The sequence below is a fragment of the Calidris pugnax genome, unplaced genomic scaffold (genome assembly GCF_001431845.1).
Source record: "Calidris pugnax isolate Ruff unplaced genomic scaffold, ASM143184v1 scaffold298, whole genome shotgun sequence".
Classification (NCBI taxonomy): domain Eukaryota; kingdom Metazoa; phylum Chordata; class Aves; order Charadriiformes; family Scolopacidae; genus Calidris; species Calidris pugnax.
The window spans coordinates 1162597-1174352 of NW_015091152.1; the positions used below are offsets into that span (position 1 = coordinate 1162597).

At 42.6% G+C, this 11756-nt stretch overlaps 1 protein-coding gene across 5 annotated transcripts in view; it reads right to left on the minus strand.

Moving 5' to 3' along the window:
• LOC106898163 (potassium voltage-gated channel subfamily KQT member 1-like) overlaps positions 1 to 11756 on the minus strand; it is a 534664-nt gene that overhangs the window by 83367 nt on the left and 439541 nt on the right. Inside the window, exon 18 of one of the 5 annotated variants that reach the window (XM_014959273.1) lies at positions 1585 to 1855. The exons of the other annotated variants lie outside the window; for them this stretch is intronic. Coding sequence (XP_014814759.1) covers positions 1850 to 1855 — 6 coding nt within the window. The 3' untranslated portion in view covers positions 1585 to 1849. Of the gene's footprint in view, positions 1 to 1584; positions 1856 to 11756 lie in introns of those variants that run through there. 5 annotated transcript variants of the gene reach the window in all.

The window sequence follows — 11756 nt, forward strand, 5'->3', positions numbered from 1 at the left end:
ATAATGTATCTGCTGACAACTGCAGAAAAATGTATTTCCTTCATGGTTTCTTTTGTTGTTGTTTGGTTTTTGTTTTTTTTTTTTTTTTGGAATACTTGTATGTTTAGGGACAGTTTTGTTTTAATGTTACTTAGTGTTGAAAAAACAAAGGAAGGGCAACTTGCTTCGCTTCCAAACTGAAAGAAAATTAAATGCACAATTTATTTTATTTTTTTAGTATTTCAAAACAGCTCATTAAATACTGTGAAAATTAGCAATTGAAGGCACAAATACAGGCAAGTAAATACTTGTTGAGCACCACAAGAGCACCAGTCCTGCACTCATTTATGTGGCAAAGTCTGGGACCGCCTAGTGAAATAACTGACTACAACTGCCTGAAACACATTGTGGAAATGGAAATATTTGCATGACCTGGGTGTTAACGCATGTTTTTTCACAGAGAATAACATTCATTCCCCTATCTCAGACTTGATTAAAGTCCTACTGAAGCTGATGGAAAGGGTCCACATGGTTGTAGAAGACAAATCAGGTCCATAGGTAAACCTCACCACCCTCAGGTGTTCGGTGCAGATGTCCTGTTTGGACAAATGTGTGTCTGATGGTGCTCGAGTAGGTCTATATAAAGCATGTAATCCAGTATATTTCCACACTGGGTCTAAATAGCAGACTCTGGGTGCCTGAAGCAGTGAGGAGAGGCCATCTGCCTACGAATAGGCTGGTGTTGGGGGGTGTGTGTGTGTTGTGGTGTGGAGAGAAAGGCGGCAAAACCAAACCCCTGCTGAGCTGCTGCAGGGTACCTTACTCTGAGAGGCGAAAGGAAAGAGGCTGCCCATCATGGCTGCACACAACTTCGGCCCAAGTTTGCATTTTCAAAGGTAACTTGGATATCTCTCCTATGACGAAGCAATCTGCAACTCACATTTGCCTTTACATTGTTTTTTAAAGGTCAGGATTTTCCCTTTTTCAGACTGACACATATCTACAGCTCTAGACAACATTCCCTTTTTACAGACAAAACCCACATAAGGAAAAACTACCACAACTCCTAACACCATGCTGAAAACTTATGCTGAACAGAAGAAGCAAAACAGCTAATAATAATGGTTTCTTAGTAGGTATAAATAATTTCTCCTCCTTCCCTTCCCTCCAACACCCTGAAGAATTCAAAAGAAGCACAAATACCGCAGTGCAGTTTAGATGAAAATATTGCTAGTTGAATTAAATATCTCGGATATTAAATTACTTCACTTGCCCATTTCGTTAATTGACTACAAGGGAGATTTGCTCAGTACTTGGCCAGGGCAGATTTCTGCTCAGACTTGTAATGTGGGTGGCTGTGAAAACCCTGTGTGTACTTATATGGATGTACACATAAATAAAGGTATAATCCTATTATGAAATCAGTGACTAAAAGTTTTTTCAGGCCTTTGTGAATGACTAGCATCATGGGCAATCTGATGCACCAGAAGCATCCCCAGTATCACCCGAAGTTATCCTAGTTACGTGAAGTTAACCACGCTACATCTACAAGATTTTGAGCATTTATGAAATGGCTAGTGTTACTTCTAGAGTCTTCTTGTGACGCTTGCCATGACAGTGCTAGGAGCAGTAAAATTCTGTGTGAGAGACCATGTCACAGAGATCATGAGTAGGATAACAGTCTTCTCTTCTCTGGAGAACACATTTGGATCTATGACAAGAAGGTGGGGGGCTTGGGGATCACCAGATCCATTCATGCAGGTCTGAACTTCCCTTTCCAGTGTCCCCAGATATCCAAGTTCTACGGCACTGCAAAGCGTTTTGATGGGATGCCATATGTGGCAGACCAGTTGGGGAAGCTGCTGTGCACCTAGAACTAAAAAGGAAGTATTGCTTGAGCTTATGGACAAGAATTCAGAGAAAAGGTTTATTTTCCAGCAAGTAGAATACTCTGAAATATGCTGTCGATGTGTCGATAATAACTATGTATTACTCCTCCTAATAGCTGCAAAGGTCCCTAAATATATTCTGCAGTTATAGTATGAAATATGTGTCTATTTTGTGAAATGTCCAACAATTAAAATAATTTTACGAAATAGTCTCGAGTGTGGAAATAAGTGACCGCATGGTTCTGTGGAAACACGTGTAGAAAAATAATGCCAAATTTTGAGAAATTAATGAAATGGTAGTTTTACTAAATGACTGGCTGAAACAATCACTTTGCAAAATGACTGGAAATTTTAGTCATTTTGCAAATGACTCATTTTGCAATGTGAATAGAGCATACTTATGTGTTTGCAAAGTGAATTTAATGCCCAAGAAAATGAGGGACTAACAAGCAATCGCTACTCCCTGGTTTCACTCCCCAGTACTCTGCAGCTTCTCAGACCCAGCTCCAGTCATCCATCTGTGTCTTGACCTGAGCTGTTTCTGCTAGATTAACTGTAGGCTTGCTGGTAGGTTGGTTTTATGTTGGATGTTCACTAAACAGAAGTCTATTTCACTTCTCCTCCTAGTAAATGTAAGAACAGATGTCTTAGGGCTGAGAGAGTGATACGGCTCCTTGGCTGCCTCTGCTAATCTGACCCAAATGTATCTGCAGTGAAAAAAATTAACAGAATGTCCAAATGCCAAAAATTCTACAACTAAATATGCAAACGATTACCAGGCTTGTGCAGATGTGTGGGTGTGCGAGCCTGTGGGTGTGCATGTGCATGCCCACAGCAAATCCACACCCACATGGACTGCCATTAATCACTCTGCTTGGGATGTTTATTCCTGGCTTATGAAGATGCATTCAAAGAACAAATATTTGGTTTTGGAGTGCACTAAATGACATAAAAATAAAAAATAAAATAGTATTTCTTGAGGGAGGAGACCCTTGACAGCTACACAATGGGTTTTCTCTTCTATGGTGTTAAATAGGCTGATTGGCAGAAACTACTGACGATGACTGCCAAGCTGTAAACTGTGTGGGACAGAGACCACCTCTTCTTACACATGCACACAACATGCAGAATCCAGCTTGTGACCAATGGCAGAGGTCATAAGGTTAAGGTTAAGACCTTTTCCAGGAGCAGAGACCTTTAGTCTCCAGGCCTTTCCACTTGCTCTGTCCTCAGTCATGACACTAGCTTAGATCTCCTCTGCCAGCTTGCTTAGGTCATCAGTTGATGATATTATGAAAAAAAAAAAATACAGAACATGTGGTGATCATATGAAAGCATTTATACTAGAAATTTTGATTCTTGCTAGCATGCTAGTGAAAACGAATGTACATATATTGATGATATTATGAAAAAAAAATACAGAACATGTGGTGATCATATGAAAGCATTTATACTAGAAATTTTGATTCTTGCTAGCATGCTAGTGAAAACGAATGTACATATCTGAAATGAATATACACACTGGCATCCACCGCACAATTCTTCTGTAGCAGCCCAAAGAAGCTAGAAGCTACCTAGTGGAGGAGAAAACACAAAAGGCTCAGATAGGCTCAGAGATACCCTGCGTCTTCCTTTGGATGCAGGATATTAAATTCTTCATTCCCCTCACTCCTCAGCACTGCCCCACCACAGCGTATCTCCTTCTCTATCTGCAGCTAGAGGGAAAGGGCTCCTCAGAGCAGCGTAGCTGCATATGGGAACGGGCCAAGACTTATGGTAATGGCAGCAATGAAAAGTAGCCAGAGGGGGTAATCTCCTTGGCTTGGAACAGTTGTAGCTGGAAGGAGATGCACGCCTGCCATCTTAGCTGCTTTTTGTTTTGCTATTACATAAGCCAAATCACCAGGAAAATTTGATTATTCCCTATATAGAAAGAGAGAATGATTGGTGGTAGCTGTTTAAGCAAGGCTGGAAGAGAAGACTCTCATATTTCTGAACCTTGTGTGATTTATGGTCCACAATGCTGTGGCTCCGTTTCTCAAGTGAAATGACTGGTGATTGTCTCTTCACATGGTGGTCCAGCTACATGGAAGAAGGAGGACTTTTATTTTAATACTGTCAGAGAGTCTCACCTCTTAGTTTCATGTGAGAAATGCTTAAGGGCCCAACAAAAAGGGTGAGCCTGAATCTCCTCTGACTGACAATACCTTCATATTGGTTACATTTAGTGGATTTCAGTGAAGCTTATTTAAGCCAGTGGAATTCTGCATCTGACTGCACTATCAAAGAGAGAAGAATCAGGCTTCAGGTACAAACAAAAGTTTTCTTTCAACAAAAGATATCCTTGACTCTCAAAAAGTCAGCCCCCTCCTCTTGCTCAGTCCTTTTGTCCTTACTCTGCACTTGTGTCACACTGAAAAAAGTCTGTTTTCACACGGCCAAGCTGCAAGATACTCAGATCCTGCCAGCACTGTACTGGAAAAAAAAAAGTTTCTGTAGACTGCCTAGAATCAAGATCCTTTACAGAAATTAAAATTATTAGATCAAGTCCTTAAGAGATCTGGTGAAACTTATGCTATCCAAACACAGGTATGACTTGGTGAGTTTTCTGAAACATACCTATACTTAAATCATGTGAGACATTCTGAACTAGAAAATTAGTGCTCTGGGGTGCCTTCCAAGTATTTCTTTTTAGGGAGAGGAAAACACAGAGTTAGAGGAAATCACTATGAAAATGCAGTGGGTAACACACCAGAAGGACGAGATGAACCAAAACTGATCAACCATAAAATCCACTTTTCTTCTTGTCGATCTGAATGATATTTTAAAATTTTATATATTACATGCGTATGGATAACGTACACACACACACACTCTCACATGTATAGATTTGAGCATATCACTAGACAGCACATATGTGTAGACATGGACTTCTGTGTGCATGTGTAATAGCTGCCAAATAAAAAGAACTGGTTGATGTCAGCACATTGACCCGGAGAAGAAATAATGATACAGCTAAAGCTGTAAAGGAGCAATTGCTTCTTCAGAGAAAATTTACTCAACAGCTAGAGAAATGAATATACAACAGCGAACAAACTGAAAACAGTCTCAACCTTTGTTGCTTCCCAGCCACCATGACATTATTTGGAAACCACCTGTGAAACGTACACACAGACTGGCATAATTTCTTGGTTTTTCTGCATACTGTTTCCAAAAAAGGGACCTTCAGACATGTGCACCTGGAGGACAACATGCACAGTAAAATAATAAAAAAGGAAATTACTCAGAAATACTTCTTTTCCTCCAACCCTAACAGGACTTCTTTGGGGATGTAAAAATTCAGTAATACTGAACAGCTGCTAGGGTAACCCAAATACAATACCCAGAATCCTTTTTCTAGCCTGTTATTTTACAATTTATCAAAATGTTTAAATGCTCCTTCACTTGACTATTAAAAAAATATTATTAAATGGAAGAAAGGCTTTTCAGAAGGCTTTGAGCTTTAATGCTTTTCACAGAACACCCAGTCGCAGTGGAATATGAAAGGTGCAAAAATCCTGCCAAAGGCTCAGTGAACAGTTAAAGCGTTAGAGGTGATGTGTGCTTTCAGAAGACATTAGACAATATAATTTCAAAATTAGGACAGGATACTCCCCCCTTTTCAGTCTGAAGGTGGAGTGTTAAAGCATGTGGGCACCCTGCGCTGGACAGGCTGCATCCTTCAAGTCTTATTTAGGTATGAAGGGATGACATGAATGGAAAGCGTAGATGCTCAAGCTTGGATTCCTTGAGGACATATATTAAACCTGAAAGTTTAGTATGCATGCTTCTCTTCTTTAAATGCTAAATACTAGCCTATGCCCACACAGTAAATGGGTATATATTGACTCGTACACATTTCAGAGTTCTTATGCATCTTACTTAAAAGCAAGGACACGAGTCCAAAAGCAGGAGCCCGTTCTCTGATACAGACAATATAAGCTAAAAGTTGATGGAGCTATACACATTTTAACCCTGATACAGGAGAGAAATCAGAAACTCTAGAAAGGACTGCGGTCACATGCATATTCTGTATTCAAAAATTTGGAAGACTGGTGAGGAAGGAGCAAAGCCAAAATCTAGATGTGAGTTTGGCAAATGGTACAAATCCCGGCTCAATCCACTCGGGAGCTTTGGACACTCAAGTTCTGCTTCCAGATCTGCTGCTGGGTCTTGAGCTCATCTTGAATCTGGGCTGGATAAATAAATCATGACACCAAGAGAATAATTTTTTAACTTCCCTTGTCATGCAGTGAAATTGTTTTTATATTCAGTCATTCTTGATACCTGCCTTGCAGACAGGATTTACAGCTGTCTGTTTCTTGGAAGCTCCTTTGGCTGGCCATTGCACTTGCTGTTTTCTCTCTAGCCAGCAGGGAATGCTGGTGTATGGAAGTAACTCTCCCTCTCATATGCAGAAATGCCTCTTCCTCAGGAAAGCATGGAAAACATTCCCTGCACAAATCTGGAATTTATTTGTTTCTGGAACAGTGATGTTCAGACAAAATGCCAAACTGGTTTTCAAGTGCAGAGTATTCTCACCTTAGCCTACCCTGCTTTGCTAGGCTTTCTAGCAGTCCTAAAGTAGGATGTCCTCTTTTACAGCACTTGCAACTTAGGCCAAGAAGGATCTTCATGCTGCAGTTGTAGAAAATGTAGCTTGACTCCAGGCCGGAAGACATACTGATCTTTAAGTTGCCAGTCTCTATTCTTAAACATGTAAATGGTCCAAAGATCTCTCAGAACTTGACATGATATAACAAAGCAAAGGTATTTATGTTCCGTGATTATTTTCCCTTGTCAGACCCAGAGAGGATAACATACAGATGTACTCCAAGACCTTCAGTATTCTCAAGTGAGAAAGCCCTTTTGGCAGGCATCCTTACTTTTTCAATAAACATAAGGTTTTTCTCGGTTTTAATTTATAGCAATGAAAGTTAGTATCTTTTCCATTCCGTAGCTGACGACACTGAAAGCTGGAAGTTAATAGCACCATAAAAAAACCCCTAAAACCTTGTTTCCAAAACCTGTACACAGTTTTTATACTATTTGAATCAGAGGATATTTGGGAGCAGATTTTCCCAAGTAAATGAGCTCCAAGATAATTTTTCATGGGGACATTATCCACTTTGCACTCAAAAACAGCAATAACCCTCCCCAAAAAAGTTGCTCCACACTTATTGTCCCCTTCAAGGTACCAAATGGAAATGTCTGCCAACGGGGAGAGGAAAGAAGGCTGATACTGTGTTTGGCCTGCAGTTGCAAACCTGCTGGAAGGGAAAGGAGGCAGTGCAGCTGTGGCAGAGAAATGCACAAGTTTTATCTGACTTGACTTCCCAGATCATAAATCTGCTGGTCTTGAGGAGCATCCTCATTCTTTGACAACCATTCACAAGCCTCTGGCAAGCACTGGCACGGGGATCGCTGCCAATATCTACAACAGCAAGGGCTGTAGTTTGACAGCTTGGCAAAGAGTGCAGCACAGCAGAGCTTCTGCCACCCCGCAGTTTTGTGCCTCTGCCTCAGCTATGGATATTCCAAATGTCCAAGGGGAAGTGAAACAAATGAGTGGTCAAGCTCTCAAAACCTGTGTGAGACATGCAATATCACGAGACGGGTGATGTGGCTGCTACACAGGGACATCTAACAAGAGAGGTCATACGAGGAGAGGCTGAGGGAACTGGGCATGTTGAGTTTGGAGAAGAGGAGGCTGAGGGGAGACCTCATTGCCCTCTACAACTCCCTGAAAGGAGGGTGTAGAGAGGTGGGTGTTGGCTTCTTCTCCCAAGGGAATAATGACAGGAGCAGAGGAAATGGTCTGAAGTTGGGGCAGGGGAGGTTTAGATTAGATCTCAGGAAGAATTACTTTCCTGAGAGAGTGGTCAGGCACTGGAACGGCCTGCCCAGGGAGGTGGTGGAGTCACCATCCCTGGAGGGATTTAAGAAATGTGTAGATGTGGCACTTGAGGGCATGCCCTAGTGGCTGAGGTTTTGGGGGTCTTTTGTGTGTGAGTGTGGTTGGACTCGGTGATTTCAGAGGTCCTTTCCAGCCATGAAGATTCTGTGATTCTGTTGTGTGCCATCAGGAAGGAGGTCATGAAGTTGGAAGGAGAAAGCACATTGTCTCCTGGGACTCCTGGGCCTGGGGTCCCAGCAGGTGTCAGATGCAGCAGTTGTAATGCCACAGGGCCCTTATCCCTATTTAATATATACATATGTATACACACCATATACTAGTTCTAGCCAGTGACTGAATTGTCATAAAGGCCAACCATCACCTTGGTACAGAAGACACTGACAACTATTGTACAGAGCTGCACATGGACAGAATGACACCTATCCATCTGTCCATGGGAGAACATAAGAAAAATGTGAATTGTGTGAGAGTTTTGACTCATATCTAACAGCTTAATTTCAGACAGATGGAGAAGGTGGTGCCTCTCCCTTTTCTTCTCTTTGAGTCTGTCACTGTCTGTGGTAGGAATGGTTGATCCACACCTCAACTGCTGTGGTTTAAGCAGCTGAAGACCCTCTGAGTTTAACCCGCCAACATTTGTGAATCAACAAGCTATGCATGAACCTTGCCAGGTCTAAGCATCTGATGCTGTGCCTTGACTCTTACATTGCTGAGTGGGAAAGTAGTTGCTTTAAGGGAGACATTTCAACTGACCCTCAGCAAGTTTGCATGTTACACCAAACCGGGAGGAACTCCAGAAGATTGTGCTGCCATTCACAGGGACAGTCTAGCAAAGGGCCACTAAAACAATGAAAGGACTGGAGCATCTCCTCTATTAGGAAAGGCTGGGAGAGCTGGGACTGTTTAGTCCAGAGAAGGGAAGGCTCAGGGGGAAGGCTCAGTGGCATCTTATAAAAGTATATGAATACCTGAATGAGGGGCGTAAGGAGGACAGAGCCAGTCTCTTTTCAGAGGTGCCCAATGACAGGACAAGAGGCAACAAGCCCTAACTGAAACACAGGACAGTCCAACTCAACATCAGGAAACAATTTTTTACTGTGAGGGTGACCAAGCACTGGCCCAGGGAGGTGGTGGGGTCTCCTTTCCTGGAAATACTCAAAAGCCGTCTGGACATGGTCCTGCGCAGCTGGCTCTAGGTGGCCCTGCTTGAGCAGGGAGATGGACCAGATGACCTCCAGAGGTCCCTGCCAACCTCATCCATTCTGTGATTCTGCGATCCTGTATTATAGCACTGCATCACAGATTTTGCACACTGCATTCTGGGTATTATTTTAGTGAAACACTGACCCTTACAATTCGGTATGCTCCAAATATACTACAGCTGAATGAAATGTCATGAAAAATGCTCTCCAGTGCCACTCACAAGCTGACAACACATAGGAACATTTTAGGTTGGTGTTGAATGACAGGTGGCAGTTGCTGCTCCAGAGGAGGACCTCTCTCTCTCTCCATAGATAAGGGAAGCAGAGACATGCTGGACAACCTATCTTCTCTAATGTTGAGGACCAGATATGAGGCCAAGAGCAAAGGCCAGCTGCTGACAACAAAATATGAAGGCCAAGTGCAAGGTCCTGCACCCAGGTTGGTGCTATCCCCAATATCAGTACAGACTGGGTGATGAATTGATTGAGAACAGCCCCATGAAGGACTTTGGCATACTGGTGGATGTAAAATTAGGTATGAGCCAGCAATGTGCACTTGCAGCCCAGAAATCCTGGGCTGCATCAAAAGAAGCATGGCCAGCATGTCAAGGGAGGTGGTTCTTCCCCTCCACTCTGCTCTTGTGAGACCCTACCTGGAGTACTACATCCAGCTCTGGAGTCCTCAGCAGAAGACTGACATGGACTAGTTAGAGCGTTTCCAGAGGACAGCCACAAAAATGATCAGAGGGTTGTTCAGCCTGGAGAAATGAAGTCTCTGGGGAGACCTTATTGTGGCCTTTCAATATATAAAGGGGGCTTATAAGAAAGATGGAGATAGACTTCTTACCAGGGCCTGTAGTGACAGGACAAGGAACAATGGCTCTAAACTGAAAGAGAGTAGGTTTAGACTGGATATAAGGAAGAATTTTTTTTTTTTTATGATGAGGGTGCTAAGACACTGGAACAGCTTGTCCAGAGAGGTTGTGGATGCCCCATTACTGGAAGTGATCAAGGTCAGGTTGGATGGGGCTTTGAGCAACCTGATCTAGTGAAAAATGTCCCTGACCATGGCAGGGAGGTTAGACTATATAATATTTAAAAGCCTCTTCTGACCCAAACCATTCTGTGATTCTATTATTTGTCTCCATGATATCAAAAGTTTTACTTCACGACCAAATGGCTGTAACCAGTTTCACTATTAGCTAAGCACCTTGCTTTTGGTTTCAGGGCTGGCTCTGCTTTTTCTGGAAACTCCTCACATTATCTGGGAAAGAAGCCAAACATCTCTGAAAGATCAGTTTACGACAAGAGAGAGTTATTTATCAGCTTCATGACACAGGGCACCAGGATACACACTGTCCTGATGTTTCATTCCCTGCACTGTTTCTCCTCTGAGCCTCCATCCTGCCACTGACAGTCCTCCCCTGGACTTTGGGAGCACCTTCCCTGCCAGAGCCATGGGGAACCGACTTTCCTACATGCAGACTGCCCCCCAACAAAGGCAGATCTGTAAGTACTAGATATGAAGGTTTCACAGGAGTTAAAGCTGAACTTGTTTCTGCCACAGAGAAGCTCCTGAATCAAAATTAAAAAAAAAAAAAGTGGTTTTTTTTTGGTTGGGCTTTTTTTTTTTCCTAATTTCTCTAAACAGGCCACATTTGCAGAGACAAGAAACGATCCAGAAAGAATATAATGATTGCTACTGAATATTGCTGTTTTTAAACTCTAAACTCCTATCCTGATGGAGGCAGCTAGGCAGAGATAAGGCTAAAGAGCAGTTCCTGTGGAACCGTGGTCTTAATTTTTATAATAGGATACTGTGGAAAGCAGTGTTATTTTTAGAGTCCTAGTTTATCTGGGAAAGTTCAGCTTGCAGCTGAAATACCACTTTCATGATCCGTACACATGGATTTTTTTATGAATGGTTCTTAAGGGATACTTTTTGCTTCCAAGCCAGTGTTTGGTGACATTCAAAATTATAATAGCAGCATTATGAGCAATAACCTGGTCCAAGAACCCTTTAGAGCCATGAGCACACGTAGCAGATGTGTAGCATCTGCACGTAGCAACATTCACCAGTGTGTGCGGGCTCTGCAAAAAATCTCATGGTCAAAGCAGCACGGGGGCACGACCACCACATTATTTGGGCTGCTTGGGCTGCTCTTTGGCTGTTTCGTACCCTCACTGAGCAGACAGCAGTCACTTTCCATGCCTGTGGAGAGGGCTCCTCTCAAAGGTCGCAGGCTTCCCTGGCACAGCTAAAACTTTGCAGCACCTTTGCACCCTGACTCCCCTGACCTCAGAAGCACATATTTTATCCAACGGTTAAGCATTGCTGGCCCCCGGTGTGGAAGCACCTGAAAAGCTCAGTATTTTTTATGCCAGGTAATCAGCCTACAAAAGGATCTGCACACATCCATCAGGACGGTGGCTGAGTGCCCTGTGTGTAGCTTCCAACAGAGACTCTCCCTATATCTTTTTTTTCCTTCTTTCCTTCTTTTTTCCTTTGTTTACTTTCCAGGGATTGTCTGAAGTCTTTCCAGTCTGACTTTACCCAGCTTCAGTTCTTATCTGACTCACTCTTTCTTTTCTTTTTCTTTTCTTTCTTTTCTTTCTTTCTTTCCTTCTTTCCTTCTTTCTTCTTTCTTTCCTTCTTTCTTCCTTTCTTCCTTTCTTTCTTTCCTTCCTTCCTTCCTTCCTTCCTTCCTTCCTTCCTTCCTTCCTTCCTTC